This window comes from Alligator sinensis, unplaced genomic scaffold, assembly GCF_000455745.1.
Source record: "Alligator sinensis unplaced genomic scaffold, ASM45574v1 scaffold670_1, whole genome shotgun sequence".
In the NCBI taxonomy this organism is placed as follows: Eukaryota; Metazoa; Chordata; order Crocodylia; family Alligatoridae; genus Alligator; species Alligator sinensis.
The window spans coordinates 1465013-1481737 of record NW_005842297.1 but is presented as its reverse complement, the minus strand read 5'-3'; the positions used below and the strand labels follow the sequence as shown (position 1 = coordinate 1481737).

General features: G+C 41.8%; 1 protein-coding gene across 1 annotated transcript in view; it reads left to right on the top strand.

Annotated features, from left to right (window-relative positions):
• The window catches only part of RSBN1L (round spermatid basic protein 1 like), a 56206-nt gene that overhangs the window by 26939 nt on the left and 12542 nt on the right, over positions 1 to 16725 (top strand). The window contains exons 4-6 of the mRNA XM_025209599.1: positions 5324 to 5461; positions 7702 to 7844; positions 9320 to 9487. Of these exons, the coding sequence (XP_025065384.1) occupies positions 5324 to 5461; positions 7702 to 7844; positions 9320 to 9487 (449 nt within the window). The remainder of the gene's footprint in view (positions 1 to 5323; positions 5462 to 7701; positions 7845 to 9319; positions 9488 to 16725) is intronic.

The following is a 16725-nucleotide window of genomic DNA, read 5'->3' as shown; positions in this document are numbered from 1 at the left end:
AGGGGGTCGGACTCGATGATCTATTGAGGTCCTTTCCGACCCTAACATCTATGAATCTATGAAAGCGTGATTGGATTGGGCCCATTGCTGCTTCTGCATTCAGCAGGTGCCTGCGGCTGGCAGGATGCCTGGCACTGCCCGGGAAGGGGCTGTTTTACCCCAGGGGCAGTGGCATGGAGAGGAGGATAGCAGCGGGTGGACCCTGCGTGATGCTCCTAGCTCTCCCCACCCCTGCCTGACACCCCATGCTGCCCCTGAGGCAAGACAGCTCTTTCCCAGGTGGTGCCAGGCATCTTGCTGGCCGCAGGTGCCTGTTGAAGGCAGAAGCAATGAGGGGCCTGAGCCTGCTTTTGGCGGAGCCTCCCTGCTTGCCCCCTGGCCTGGGGGCGAGCTGCTGCTGGGCTGGGCAGTACCTGAGCTGCAAGTGGACCAGGTCCTTTGCTCCATGGCAGCAGCACCCCCTGGGGCCAGTGTGCTACCCAAGCTCCCAGGGAGCTCCTGGCGGGGTGGGGGGGGCGGTCCAGGCAGTGCCGCTTGCAGGGGACCGTGTATAATTCGAGGTTGAATTTTAAGAAAACAAAATTAGGCTTCAAAACTCAACGTATACACCATGAAATATGTTACTTCTGTTTTCCAGGAATGCTTATCTTAATTTGTGCCTTTTCACTAAATTGTGTTTTCAGAATTTGTATGCTGCATCACACCATTCTTGCAGTGTTTTTTGTGTGGGAAGCTGCTATTTTTTTTTACTTTTTAAGTTTTAAGTTGAAACTTGAAAGAAAAAAAAGAAAAGATTAAAAAACAAATCACCCTCTTCCTCCCCTGCTCAAAAAAAAAAAAGTTCTCACACTAACATACTGAAGTTTGGGGCTTAAAAATTTTACTAAATACAGGGTAGACTATAGCTGATGACCTAAAGCCTGGGTGTGGTTTTGAATTGCCTTAATCCAGAGTAAGGTGTTTGTTTTTTTTAATTCCTACTTTAAAAAGGGGTCCATAACTGCTTAATTAAGGGACCCCATAAAACAATTTTTAGTTCATAAAATAATACTATATACTTTATTGTTTGAGCAGATGCATATGTTCTCCAAAGTTTGTCATTCTTTAAGTAACAAGACTTCTAAGTATAACAGTTCAGTATCTTCCATTAGATTTGTTTAAAACAGTCAAATTGGGCTAAACATACAATTTTTATACTGAGCACAGAAGTGGAAATCTCTCAAGTTATCAATTTTTGAATCTAATTTATGTCTCACTGTTTTATTTGCACAATTTTTTGCCACTTAGCACAAGCTAATGCAGTGTTCTTTACAGACAAATTCAGGATATTTATTTGAAATTTTAAGTGAATCTAACATTTAAAGTACACCTCGAAATTGTTTACATCTGTTTACTTATCCTATTCTGGACTTGCATTAGTTTCTGATTTGGGGATCACTCAGGCTAGTGACTTAATGGAAAGGTTCTGTACTTGCTCAGAATATTTCTGATTTTATACTTGTATAGTTCCAGTTTTCTGTTTAATTAGAACAAGGAAGACTTATTAAAGACTGACAGTAGTGCTGTTCAGCCTGACCTTTCAAGTTTCTTTGAAACCTCCTGCGTTGTTTTAAGTTGAGCTATTTAGAATAATTGTCACGTGAGCACAGTGCAAATGTTTAATGTAAGATATTTATAGTAATGTAGAAACAATTCTAATTCTGCTTAGGTTCTTAAGGCTGTACCCATCCCTGTTGTATTTGAGTGGTCAGAATGCATAGGGGCATTATTGGTTGGGGGGAGTTATTTAGAAAAAAAAAAGAAGTTAATGGTGATGGCAGAAAAGAACTTTTGAACTTGTAAGTGTATTGGGAACACATTTACTGTTGCCACTTTTTCAGTCAGGTTTTATTTTTATAATAGTTGTGCAAATGGCAATGGTCCTATCCAACTTTCAGCATTTTTAATTACACCATTATCAGGTTTTACTAAAACAAGACAGCTGGTTTTTTTGTAGGCTAGAATGAGTAATCGTTGGAGTACATTTTTTGTCCTTGGTTTTTACTTGTAACTGTTATCTAGTTATGTCTCAACTTCATTGCTTATCTTATTTAATTCTTAAATTTTTGTATTCTACTATTTTTTTTGTTTGGAGTGAGTCATTGTGGATCTACAAATGTTTATCTCCCTGGAACAATATATACAGAATAAAATACTGCAGTAATTTTTCCAAATTACTGTAGTATTGTTCATCTTCTAGCACCTTTTTTTTTTAAAGTTATGAACTTATCTTGTCCTTTTCCTTTGCCTTTCGTTTGATTTTTGTGTCCTAAACACCAGTATGACTGTGACTTGCTAACAGATTTGCTGGCTGTTGATTTCTGCTGGATATTATGAAACATGGTTTGTGTGTGGTGATTTCAAAAATCAGTCTAATGTTTTTCCGTTTCCATTTTAATACACATTATTAAGCAGTGGTAAATTTGATCTTTAAAAAGGGCTTAAATAAATACTTTGCTTCTTAAAAAACATAAACCCTTTATATTGGTATTTAACAGCTAAGCTGCAGTTTCTGTTTGTATTATAACTATTTTTTGATTGTCTAGTCATTCATTTCTTCAGTTAGAAGTAGATTTAGTTGACTATTTGATGATTGCTAGTTATTCATCTGCAGTATTGATAAGCATTTTTCACTTTGATAAATGCAACATTGGGTGAAGAATGTAAAATAAGATAAGCCAGCTTTTTTATAAAACTATCATTGGGTGTCACATGTTGTACTTCTAGATTCTAGAAATATCCAGCAACCAAGCCTTCTACACTTGTAACTTCACGTGTTTCCTTTTTTCTTCAGCACTTAGTGATGCTCCCTTCTCTTCAAATAACCAGTTAATCTCTCTTCATCTACTCCTTTTTTTTCTCCAGCCCTGTAGACAATGACTGTTTCCTGTGAGTAAAATAAGAGCTTCTAATATTTCCCTAACTTTGTAGGTATTTTTTTCAGGTCTTGAATGAAAATGTTAATTTGTTTCTACTACTAATCTTCCAAAGGCTGTTTCTCTAGCTACTATGTGATATCAATACTGTTCCCCCCGGCCCCAACAACCTAGTTAGATTTTTTTTTACAAGAAACTCTCATACTTCAGCTTTGGTTTCCCAGCGTTCTGATATTTTTGCTGCTTTTTCAACCTGGGGCTTGGGATGGCATAGCTATTCTTCCTGATGAATTATGGGGATCCGATCTTTAGAGGTTAACTGATTTGATTAATTTGGATAGACAGTTTTAATGCTCATAAACCAGATTTACTTCCTTGCTTTTAAAGACAGTGACATGAAAATTTGGTCCGTGTAAGCCATCTGGTCCTTTGGAGGTCTGTCAAGCCTCCTTTCACTCACTCATCCTGTTGCCACACTCAGCAGATGCGTTGAAGACTTGGGTAGTAGTCTGAAATGCATCTGGTTCAGTAAGCCTAGTTTATGAGAGGGGCAAAGTATTTGTTTAGCTGTATTGTTGACTTCATATTCTGTGGGGCTGGTTGCTGCTTGTTCCGTTCTGCCTAACTCCTCCGGTGCTGTGGGTTTTATTCATGTATAGATCTTGCAACCCATTGCTCATTGTGCGTGCTTAATCATCTATTTTCCATTGTACTTTTTTTCTTCTGTTGTTTTGAATGCGGGACCAGTTAGTATTGCTCATCTACGAGGCACTGCTTTTCAGTTCCTTTGTGCCCTGATCCAATGGTGCTCAACCTTTTTGTCGATGGGGCAGGATGGACACAGGATGTATTAGAGGTCTATAAAATCATGAAAGGTGTGGACCAAGTGACCAGGGAACTGTTGTTCACCTAATCCTGGAATACTAGAACTAGGGGGCACCCACTGAAATAAGTAGGTGACAGGTTTAAACCTGTTGAGAGAGAGTACTTTTTGATGCAATGCATAGTTAACCTGTGGAATTCACTGCCTCAGGAGGTGGTGGAGACAAATAGCGTAGCCAGGTTCAAAAAGGTTCAATAAATTCATGGATAATAGATCCTAGTAATGGCTATTGAGCAGAATGGTTGTAGATGGCTTCCTTTGGCATCTCTAAAACAGTAATGGTGGATACCAGGGAGGATATTGAATAGGGGATGGATCACTCTAGAGATCCGGTTCAGTGCTCTTCCTCTATAGCATCCAGTTTTGCTGCTGTCGGAGACAGAATACTGGGCTAGATGGACCATTGGTCTGACCCAGTATGGCAGTTTTGATGTTTTTATCCTTATGTGAAACCTCCTTTTTTTTTTTTTTTTTTTTAACGCTCGCTCACCCTGTTTTAAACCTTAGTAGTCATCGTGAACTTCAGTTGGAATTCGTTATATGTTACTTGAAATTAGAATGGGTTACACATTTTTGATGGTAAGTTCAAAGGAAGGAAGGGAAATAATTGGAGAAAGCCAGCAATAAATTTTTACATTTTGAGTCACTTAAAAGCTCTTTTTTCATGAAAGGCTATGTATCGCAATCATTACTTCTGGTGTTGAAATATTACATGATATAAAAATCCATAAAGGCTTGACTATATATTAATAAAAATATGTGAGACTGATTAGCAAGATAGACTTTCAGCTAATCCCAGACCTGTAAGCCTCTCCTTGGCTAGGAGTTAAGGTCTCATGTTCCAGTCTCCTTCATCAGCAGTAAACTCTCTTCTTTGTCTTTATTCTTTCTAGCCTAAATTTATTCCCTTCACTCCAGGCCTACTTGCTTTCAACTTTTCCCCCTTACCTTACTATGCTAGTGCTTTTTCCCACATTTTACTCTACTTCAAATTGATTTTTTTTTTCCATTGCCTTTTTTACCCAGTTTTTTTTCCTGGTTTTGTCAGACTACACATCCTAGTCAGTTTTCATGGGATCATAATTTCAAATGTTCCTTTCTGTAAAAGGAACAAGAAACCATTTCTCTGCTGCTTTGAATAGTTCTAATGATTAAATGTCTAACACCCTGTTCAGTTCCCCTTTATTTGACATACATCTGGATCTTGCAATTTTCTCATGTGTGTATACAAATATGTCTTTATACGCATTTTTAAATAGTAAATGAGTTTCACATTGAGGTACCCACTAATATAAACTGTTGGTCACAATTTCAAAAGAATAGGTTTTTATAAAACTATATATAAAAATCAATCCATTTATTACTACATAGTAAGGACTTAGATACAGCATTAATATAAACCATCTTTTTAAGAGAAGACCAAATTATAACACGCAAAGATTTATATACAGCATTGATTTGTGAACTTTTAAGTTCTGATTAATTAAATGTAGCTTTTAATTTGAATTTTATTTTCTGTTCCTAGGTAAAAAGAACATACTCCCATGGTACATATAGAGCTGGCCCAATGAGACAGATAAGTTTGGTTGGAGCAGTGGATGAGGAAGTAGGAGATTATTTTCCAGAGTTCCTTGATATGTTGGAAGATTCACCCTTCTTAAGAGTAAGAGAGAGAGAATGCTTTCTCAAATGCAGTGTACTCATTTTGCTGTGGAGTTGTGTTTGCCTAGGTTAATTTGCCAGATCTATTCACTTAAGTGTTTTTAATTTGGTTAAATGGTTGTTCCTAAAGAACTCAATCCTCAAAGTGCAAGGGAAGTCCATCCTGTCCCACAAGAAATGCAGTCAGAGGGCAGGAAAGCTCCTTTGGCTCAACAGGGAACTTCTAGGTCTCCTGAAACTTTAAAATAAAGCCTACATCAGATGGAAAACTGGAATCATCGCCAAGGAGGACTACTCAGCACTAGCCCTTACCTGTAGGGAGCGGACCAGAAAAGCCAAAGCAGTAACCAGGTTCAGGCTAGCCACTGGAATCAAGGATAACAAAAAGTTGTTCTTCAGATATGTGGGAAGTCAGAGAGAGAACAAAAGCAACATTGGCCCCCTGCGAGATCAAATGGGATAGCTGACACCCAAGAAAAAGCTAATCTCCTAAACGATTACTTTGTATCAGTTTTCCATCTGCCCAAAGGGGTCATGCTGTCAGACAGGATGCAAAGCATCCAGGGCTCAGGAGATGGGCCCACAATTGACACATGTCAAGTGAGGGAATGCCTCAAGAGGCTAGACATCTGTAAGTCCGTGGACGGATTGCACCCAAGAGTCTTAAAAGAGCTGGTGGACATCAGGGAATGCCCTATGACCAAGATACTTGAAAGCTTATGGTGCTTGGGTGATGTACTGGAAGACTGGAAAAGAGCCAGTGTGGTCCCAATCTTCAAGAAAGGGTGGAAGGAAGATCCAAGGAATTGCAGATCTATCAGTCTGATGTCCATCCTTGGAAAGATCTAGAAGAAAATTATCGAGGGATCAGCCTGCTGAATGCCAGCCAACATGGTTTTATTACTGGAACCTTATTTTCTTCTATGATCAGGTGACACATTGCTTGGACAAGGGAGATGAGATTGATGTCATTTATTTGGATTTCAAGAAGGCCTTTGACTTGGTCGTGAAGACATCATGGAAGACCAAGCTGGGGGGAACTATGGCAGACCAAGCTGGGGAACTATGGCCTTGACCATCTCATGGACTGATGGCTGGGGAACTGACTCCGGGGTCGGACCCAAAGGGTACTAGTTGATGGAAACAAATCAAGGTGGCACCAGGTTACCAGTGGAGTCCTCCAGGGCTCACTGCTCAGGCTGGTACTCTTCAATATCTTCATTAATGATCTAGATTCAGGCGTCAGATGCAGACTGGCAAATTTCGCAGATGACACTGAATTATGGAGGAGGGCAGTCACACTGGAGGACAGGCTGGGGGTACAGGTCGACCCGGACATGCTTGCAAAGTGGGCGGACCAAAACCTGATGGCATTCAATGTAGAGAAATGCAGGGTACTTTACCTTGGGAGGAAAAACCAGCATCATACTTATAGGCTTGGTGGTGCTACGCTCACTAGCACTGAGATTGAAAGAGATTTGGGGGTCTTGATTCACCACAAGATGAGCATGAGCCCCCCAATGTGATGCCATGGCTGGCAGAGCAAACCAAATTCTGGTATGTATCCGCCAATGCATCTCAAGCAAAACCAGGGACATCATCCTTCTGCTATAGTTGGCCTTTGTGAGGCCGCAGCTGGAGTAAGACATCCGGTTTGGGGCCTCCCATTTCAGGAGGGATGTGGATAAGCTCAGGAGTGTCCAGAGGAGAGCCACTTGTATGGTCAAAGGTCAAGAGTGCAAGCCTTATGAGGAGAGCCTGAGGGACATGGAACTCTTCAGCCTGGCGAAAAGAAAGCTTGGGGGTGACTTGGTGGCTGCCTATAAGTATATAAGGGGTGTGCATCAGGATCTGGGAGAACACTTGTTCACCTGGGCTCCCCAAGGGATAACTCGGTTTAATGGCCACAAACTTCTAGAAGGCCGATTCAGACTCAATATAAGGAAAAACTTCTTTACAGTCCGAGTGTCCAAGGTCTGGAACCAACTCCCCCTATAGGTGGTGTTAGCATCTACTCTGGACCCATTCAAAAGACATTTGTATGTATTTCGTGCTGGGATCATTTGATCTCTGCATACTTCCTGCCTCTGGCAAGGGGGCTGGACTCGATGATCTCATAAGGTCCCTTCCAGCCCTTAATGTCCTATGAAATTCTGCTAGAAAAGGAATGGATATTTTTAAACATGCTTGAAAATTACTTGCTTCAAAATCTTGCACTGTTTTATTTTATTTCCCGTTTAGTGTACGTTGCCATGGGGGACACTATCTAGCCTAAAATTAGAGTCTCGTAAAGATAGTGATGATGGTCCCATCATGTGGGTACGTCCGGGAGAACAGATGATCCCTGTGGCTGACATGCCAAAGTCACCTTTCAAAAGGAAAAGGTATGTAGAAATTTTTTTAGCTTAGGAGTTATCTGATTAATGTTTTACCTCACCACCTTTTTCACTCTTTACTAGGGGGCAGCTAATCATAATATAAATCTTGTTTATATAACTTCTCAGCTCATAAGAAGCAAAATTGTGCTTTTTTTAAAATTCCGTTCCCTAAGATGGGGATTGTGGAGTTTTTTTGTAAGCATTTGTGGAGGTGTCGGCCTCTGGGATTCTGTAGTGAATGCAAATAATAATTATATAAAAGAAATCACTTTCTTTTACCAGAAACGTAGGTGCCCTGAAGTGGAGTGAGGCAACTGTTTTAACAGTGTAAAGCTATATGAAGTCTAGTGAGGCTTAAATAGTCAATAAGTAGTAACCCAGCTTGGAGTTTTGCCATAATACTTGGTATTAACATCCCTATTTTCAGTTGCTATTGGATCTTTAAGTCCTGCACGTCACGAGGACTTCTGCCTAATCTGAAAGCTGACACTCCTGACAATAGATTATCGCTCATATATATCTCTGGAGTCCTAGTATAGATACTGGCTCAAAAGGAAGAGTACCACCTACATTTTTACTGCACATAGGTTTTGCTTGTAGATCTCCCATCCAAATAGTTACCAGGGGGATACTCTTAGGTTATGTTAATTCCTTTTATTAGTGGTGATTTCTTGTTGCAGGCTACCTTGAACTACCCTAGGCTGCGCAAATCACACCTTGTTTGTAATCTTGGTGCTATGCACACTTGAAGCACAGTAGGAAAGGTAGTAAGATAGAGTGATCCTTTCAAGGTCTGTCCTGGAATGGAACGGGATAATTAAGTGGAGCCCATTTTAAGAATTGCACCCACTGCTTTTTTCTCCTGCTGTGCTAGTTCTAATTAAAGGTTTAGAGACCGGGAGCGGGGTCTAGACAGGTCACCAGTTCCATCTTGCTTAGCTTACATGAGTTCTGGGGAGGTATAAACTGGGAAAATATTGGCCTGCAGCCCTGATACCAAGGAGCTAACTAGAGGAATTTTTAAATGTAGATAAGAGCTAGAGGATGAGCCTAAGGAGGTATATAGGTATACCTGTAGTTTGCTGAACTGAGAGATTTCCTTAATGTGATAGGGTCCTATTTTCTCTAGGCTAGTTGAAGAATTTACTTTGTGCGCGTTTCACTTCAGCAATGCTTTCTTCGCTGTTGCTAAAATGTCTAACAATCTTACAGTTCTTCTATTCAGTGCTGAAATGTGGAACAAAGTTATAGTACTAAACACTGAAGTTATTAGGTGGAAAAGTGAATAAACAAAAGTGAATTGAAAGAAAACTGAATGTATATCAACTGGGTTTAGCATTACATGAATATTCCAAGTGATTCCTGGTTGCTAATCTTACTTTAAACTGGCCAAAATTGTATTGCTTCCTAAAGGTGCAGGTGGATACTATTGACAATATGAATGTAGAAAATATTAAGTTGTTTTGTTCTCCCTAAAACAGAACTACCAATGAAATAAAAAACCTGCAGTACCTACCTCGAACTAGTGAGCCCCGTGAAATGCTATTTGAAGATAGGACACGAGCCCATGCAGATCATATAGGACAAGGTTTTGAACGACAGACTACAGCCGCTGTAGGAGTGTTAAAGGCCGTGCACTGTGGCGAGTGGTAGGTGTCAGCTGGCTTTTTCTAGTTAGACATGTGAAAAATACTTCTGTGAATTTCTGTTTATACTTGCTAGAAGGATCCTTAACTAGTGTGTTAATCAAGATGGGTATTTTGGCAATATAACTATTAATAGCTATTATGTTTCATTTTTTCTAACTTGATGAACTGCATATGCTGGCTCTAACAGATTTAGATGCAGTATTTCAGTAGAGGATAAACTAGAAAGATGCATTACAGTAATGGCTTTTCAACTGGGTAAATTGTTAGACCCAAATGTTTCTGTAGACTGTAATTGATTGTGAAGCAGGACATGGTGACATACTTAAATTTTGTCTCAAATGAACTGTTCATGAAAATTTTCCGGGAGTAATGCCGGAATACAAGCATAAACAAAGCTTGTGATTTTTATTTCCAGGAAAGCCTCTGCAACTATTGTATTAACTTGATTTTTTTGTAGATTGATATCTAATGAGTTCCAATTTCTGATGCCAAGAGGTTGGTTTTCTTTTATGGTGAACTGTTGTACACCAGACAAAACATGTGCCTTTTTTATTCAGAGTTTTCATTCCTTGGTGCAAGTAGAGCTACACTTCTGCATGTTGTTCTACTTCTTGTCAGACAGATGGACTGTTACTTTGGTCCACAACTTACTGGTGTGGTCTGTGCTTGGCTAGTTCCAAAAACACTGCTAAGGTCTAAAACCGTTGATGATTGGCAGCATGTGTACGAAGGCTGGTCTTGAATGTGTTGCTGAAGAGACTGAAATATCTGCTTTGGATTGGTATAAAAAAATGGTGCTCAAACTTTGTCCCCGGAGAGCCAATGGGCAATGCCTCATCCAGCTGTGATGGGAGGGAGGTGATGGTCAGCCTGGCCTGCCCTGAGCCTGGCCCCACAAGGGGAGGAAGGGGGCTTTACCTGGCCCTGTGGTGGTGGGAGGGGGGCTGTGACAGGGAGGGGGAGGTAGGGGGCTTGACCTAGCCCTGCAAGGGGGAAAGGGGCATGGCCCTGTCCCAGCCCGGCCCTGTGGGGAAAGGGGCACATGGCTTGCCCCCGCAGTGGGGTGTGGAGGAAGGGGTGTGGCTGGGTGTGGCCTAGCTTCTGATGGGGAGGAGGGAGGAAAGAGGCATATGCTGGCCCTATGGCGACTGGGGGCCTGGCCATGTCTCTGACTGGGCACATAGGCCTTGGGGTTTGGGGATTTGTCAGAAGAGAGGGTGACTGTATTAATGCTCCCCTGCCAAATTTCCTGACCCATGGGGAGCCCTGCAGGCCAGATGTGATGCCTCAGAGGGTTGCATTTGGCCTGTGGGCTGGAGGTTGAGCACCCTGGATAAAATGTAGGTTTATAACACTAGAAAGTTGAGAGATCAGACTGCAACATGTCATTTGGACCACCATTTTTTGCTTTTATTTTATTCGGTTTAAGTATTTTCATGGTAGACTCATCAATGAGCAGAACTAAGAACCAGGTGTTTTACACTGTCTAAAAATCTGTTACAGTAGCTAGCCTTCTGATTTGTAGTTGCTATGTTTTGAAGTTTTGGCTAGTGATCAGATGTTTTGAAACCACTGGTCCAAAAATATCAACAAATAAAATAATCTTAAACTTTCTGTAGCAAACTATTTTGTAGACTGAATCTGCAGTACACAGGCTGTGTCTACATGAAACTGTGCAGTGGTTCCTGTGCATTTATTTAGTACTTGTTTATACATGTACTAAATAAATGCTCAGTAACCAGAGTTACTGTGCAGTACTACCAGCGAACATTTATTTGTGATGCTACTGCACAGTAGTCTGCTACTATTGCACAGCAGTGTTGCATCATGGTTTTTGCCACGCGACGCTACCGCGCAGTAGTATCAGGCTATTGCGCAGTCAGCATCTCATGTAGACTGCCCGCTGTGAAAAATGAGGAGGGAAGAAATAAAGATTATCTTCAAAATGTTTAAGAATATCGTTTTCAACTTCAGTTCAAGTATGGCTAGGATATTTGTCTTAAGTTTCTATGACACTTCATAATTATTTAGTAAAGAAGACACTGCTGTTTGTTAACTAACAAAAGCTTGTCTAGTTAAGCAAAGTATAGGTATTTTGGCATTTTTTTTAAATAGATGACACAATTTTTCATTTAATATCTTTTTAGAATTCACCAGTCATACATTAGAGTTATTTCACTTCATTCTTTTGTTTTTCCCTGTCCGTGCTTTGGCAGGTGCTCCCAGGTTGGAGTGTACATTCACCTTTCTTAAGCATGAATGTGAAAGTTGTAGAGAGTACTTGCTGAATACTAAGTGTCTGGCCTTTTAAAGATCTTTGGGCAGGGGTTGGCAACCATTTGCAGACAGGGGCTGCTCTTTGTGACCTGCCCCTCTAGAGGGGCCAGTGCTGTGTGTGCGGGCCGGGAGCGCCCCAAGCCCTTTTTCGCGCTGCACGCGGGCTGTGGCCAGCAGCCCGGGCACGCGGGGGCGGAGAGGGAAGGCCTTCGCTCTGGAATTAGGCACGGACGCGTATCGGTAGTTTAAAAGATTGTTTACTTACACCGAGATGGCAATGGTGTAGGCTGGAAAGCTTGATTAAGTTGCAGTTACAGACAGACACAACACAGACGGTCTCGTGGAGGTTGCTAGGCTCCACGGTGCAGAGCTCCGGATGCTCTGGGTGAACAGGCCACCAATGTAGAAATCGTAAATACGTCTTATATTAGTCGCGCTCGAAGACGGGAAGAGGTGGGCGGTGGATCAGGCCGCCAAGCTCCTCTGGATCTCACACAGGGTTTCTGTTACCCTGCCGTGTACCCAGAGTCCCCACGAGATGGATGTGGAGTCCTCTTCGGCTTGGGCGGAAACTGCTCAAGCCTCTTATACGGCTAACAGGCCAATCGTTAGCCGCCACGTGTGAATAATTTAGCACTAGCCAATCACGGGGAACAAATTTGCATACCGGTGGCGGGAACTCTTTTGCACCGTGCATTCCTCTTGCAACTCGAGCAATGCACTCTGCAAAAGAAGCTGCAGAAAAGGCGGGAAACTGGTCCCTGCACCGGAGTTTCCTCTTGCTACAGGAAACTCCCGTGCAATGCTCTGCAACTTAACGTGGATAATTCTGATGCCGAAGCGCGCACACACAATCCTGCCTTTTGGGTCATGACACTGTGCACCTATTCTTGCTGCTGATTTCCATTCTCTGGGATGGGAGTAGGTTGCCAAACCCTGTATTTGGGCATTGGACTGTTGTTGAGCTGCATATGCAATGAGCTTGCAGTATTGGCTCATAAATATGTGAAAGAATTTGCTTGCAAATGCATTTCCTACCTTATTAAAGAATACCCACAAGTTTAATACAAGAAACAAGTTTTGGGGTTTTTTTTTTGGGGGGGGGTGTGATATCTTTTACTCGGGAGAGATGTTAGACAAACTTTTGGGCACAAAGTGCCCTTCCTCAGGTCCTGAGGAAGGGCACTTTGTACCCAAAGCTTGTCTGATCTCTTCCAACTATGTAGATGGTCTAATATAAGATATTGACAAAAATCTCTTGCTGCTTGCATGTTTTCTGGGCCATCACAGCTGCAACCGTACTCCAACTGTGCAATTGTTTTTTAGTAAAATTTGTGGTGTGGTGGTGTAGTTTACATTAGGACAAGAGGAGAAGGTGTAGAATGACTGATAAAATAAATAAATTGGGCATAAAAATATACTTAACCTGGTGCTGCACAGTTCATCAGGTAGCATTTATTTTTGTGAGCGTATTTAAACTTATGTTCTACAGTCTGCGCTGACTGCATTTTTATTTTGGGCACATAAACAGAGGGTTTGATTTTGACTTAAACCCTGAAAGCCCTAGGATTTTATCTATCTGGTATGTCACCTTGCTTTTGTGTTATTAAATGGCAATGGAGCGGTGCTTGAATTGACACGTTCTCAAAATGAGCACTTCCTATTAGAGCTTCAGTTTTGGAACTTGCTTGGTCAAAACAGCTTAGGTTTAACCTTTAGAGTATGCCACAAGGTTCAGTTTTTCTCTCATTTGGGTGAGGTGGGGAGTGAGGACTGAGTAGTGGTACTGCAATGGAAGACTTCAAGATTGGCTGTGGGGTTTATTTTGGTTTTTCTGTTGTGTATGCGCACTGAGTTGATCTGAAGGAATTGATTCTGGGCTTAGGGTATTTTTAAATGCATCTAAGAATCTGTCACTTGTATAAATCAAAATGTATTTTAATGATGCAGGACACTTGGGGATTGTGGAAGTTGTAGCAGGCCTCAAGGGTCGAGTACCTGCTGGCTCTTTTCTGACCCACCTCACCTCCAGTCTCTTGCCTACCACAACTTTGATGTTATCGTTTGGGTTGTTGGGGAGGCAGTCCCTGGCAGTATCCTCGCTGGTTCCTTTGACATTCGGCTTTGCCTTGTGGCTAGCTCTGCCCCACCTGGATTATTTGCTCCCGCCTCCTCCCCCAAACACTTCCCCTTTTAAGGGAGTGCTCCCTTAGGCTTCCCGGCATCTGTTGGGCTTCAGCCATCCAAGCCTTGGACCTCTTTTTTTTTTTTTCCTCTGCCCACACCATCAGCCTTGTTCCATTGTCTAGGACAGAGCTTTCCAAACTTTTCATGTTGGTGACACACTTTTTAGACATGCATCATTTCGCGACACAGTAATTCAGTTCCGGGGGAGGGGCCAAGGGAAGCAGACGCGAGTAAGGGAGCTCTGCGGTGCCCTTCCGCAAAATTTTCTGCATTTCGCGCGACACACCTACACACTGCTGCCGACACACTGTGTCGCGGCACACAGTTTGGAAAGCTCTGGTCTAGGACCTCGGCTCCCAGGCACTGATGCTGGCTTAGCAGCAACACCTCTTGGGTAACAGTTTCACCTTGCCAGCCTTGGCCCCTCTAGCTTGAGGCTAGCCTCTCTTGCTGATTGAAGGGAGTGCCACCTGGGTAGGTTATTTCTTTATTTTTTTTTTTGATAGAGACAGGAAGGTATCAGTACCACTGTATAAGGAATTGGAAATATCTCATGTAGAATGTTCATAGTCCCTGTGTTCAGAGAAGAAAAATCTGGAAGAGATATGGAGAAAAGGCTACTAGGATGTTTTGGGGAATGGAGAATTTATCATATGGAAGAGCTTGGTTTGTTTAGCTTGGCAAAATAAAGGTTTGGAGCATGTGTGATTAAAAACAGTGTGTGAATATTAGGGAAGAAGATGGGCTATTTTAAATGAAATGGCCATATGTGTACAAATTTGAGTAGTTACAAATGGGACAAAGAAATTTAGACTAGAAATCAGAAGGTTTCTAGCCAGTAGAGGAATGAGTCCTGGAATGGTCTTCCAAACACAGTAGTAGGGAACAAAGAATTTGAATTTCTTTAAGATGGAGCTTTATGATTACACACACAATAAATAGCGTGTTTGGACAGGGGTGTCCTAGAGTAGTAGTGATCAGAACACGATATGCTGTTTTTAAATCTCCACTGGAGGGGTTGACAGGAAACTTTGAGCACTCTGTAATGTTGCTTGCCTACAAGGGGGTGTTTAATACTCCCATGCTTCCTGGCTTCTACCGATTACTTTTCTGGGGCCAGGAAGAAATTCTGAATACATTTGGCCTTTGGGAATTGTTCATCTTCCTCTGAAGCCCTGGACTTTGGTTGCAGCTACAAATGAGTGATGGGCTTGGGTGCATTGGCACTCCTAATGTTACTGAGAAGCCTCTCGGGTTCCTGGCTGGCTGGGTCTTGTTCCTGAGCCCTGAGTCGAACCAAAAGCTAGAATTTCCCTATGACAGACTGGCAAGCGGCACTGGGTGGTTTTTTGCACCCCTCTATAGCAGTGATTGACAGCCAGGGTGCTATGGCAAGCTGGGATGCTATGAGATCCCTTTAAGGGGTTTGCATAATATTAGCATTATTAGGTATACAAACATCTACACATGCTTTTCAAGATTAAACCCAGAGATTTCAAAGAGGAATCCATAGTGACCAAATATTCTGACCTTTCATGGTCTTCCTGACTTTGTAATAGAAAAATTTTGCATTATGTTTCTATAGTTTAAAAAAAAAAAAGTGAAAGCTAATCACTGGCATTTTCTAAGGGATGCTGGGAGTTTGACAAGATTGAGATCTGTTGCTCTATAGCTGGTGGGCCAGGTCTTCTTTTTACTTTTTTAGGATTATCATAAATGCCAAACAGATTCCCGTCTATTGCAAAATCTTGGATGTTGGTGGTGCCCTTGTCTCCCTTTTTTATTTACCTTATGTTTAAATTGCATTCTTTGCTGCTATGATGTGCAAGAGCAGCTACAGTAGATATTCTTGTTGCATTGTGGAAAAGTGGTTGCCTGTGACTAAGGGACTAGATTTGATCATGTATACAAGGTTCATTCCTAAATTCCAAGTAGGAAATTACAAATAAAATTCCCATTGCAATATCAGTTCTTCTCTACTGTGTATCTACACTTGTTGTTTTAACTGGTGTCATTACAAATTTGATGTGCTACAAACGTAAGGGAAGAATAACCGAATGCACAAATAGAGAGCAGGAGATACGTTACTTGGCAGTTCTGTTGCTTACTCATGTTGTCTTTGATTCACCAGTCTCAACAGGTCCTTGTCAGCAGTTTGACACAGGTGCAAAAAAATCCTGACATAATTTTTGGGCTGCATCAACAAAGGTGTGTTATGTGTAAGACAGCAGTACTCTACTCATTGCTAGTTAGACTTCAGCTAGAGTACTACATGCACATGGGCTTCACGTTTTTAAGGACGTAGAGAAGCTGGACAGGGTCCAGAGGCAGGTGACAAAAATAAAGGGATTGGAAGGCAAGTCATACTAAGAAGTTGAGAGTGCTAGGTATGTTCAGTTGGGAGAAAAGGAGGTTAAAGGGGGACATGGCAGTTTTCAAATACTTGAAAAGGCTCCAGAAAGAGGGAAAATAAGTGTTGTTCTTTGTTGCAGAGGGTAGGATATGAAGCAGTGGTTTTAAATTGTAGCAAAAAAGATTTAATTAGAGCTCAGGAAAAACTTCCTTATTGTTAGACTAGTAGGGCAATGGAATAGTGTGCCCAAGGAAACTGCAGAATCTCCTTTTATTGGAGGTTTTTAGGAGGAAGATAGATGAACATTTGATAGGGATGGTTTAGAACAGGGCTGTCCAACGTGGGACCGTATGCCCTATGAGCCCAATCAGCAGGAGTCATGAGCCCCTGGACTGCATGCCGTATGGATGCCCGCCCCCCC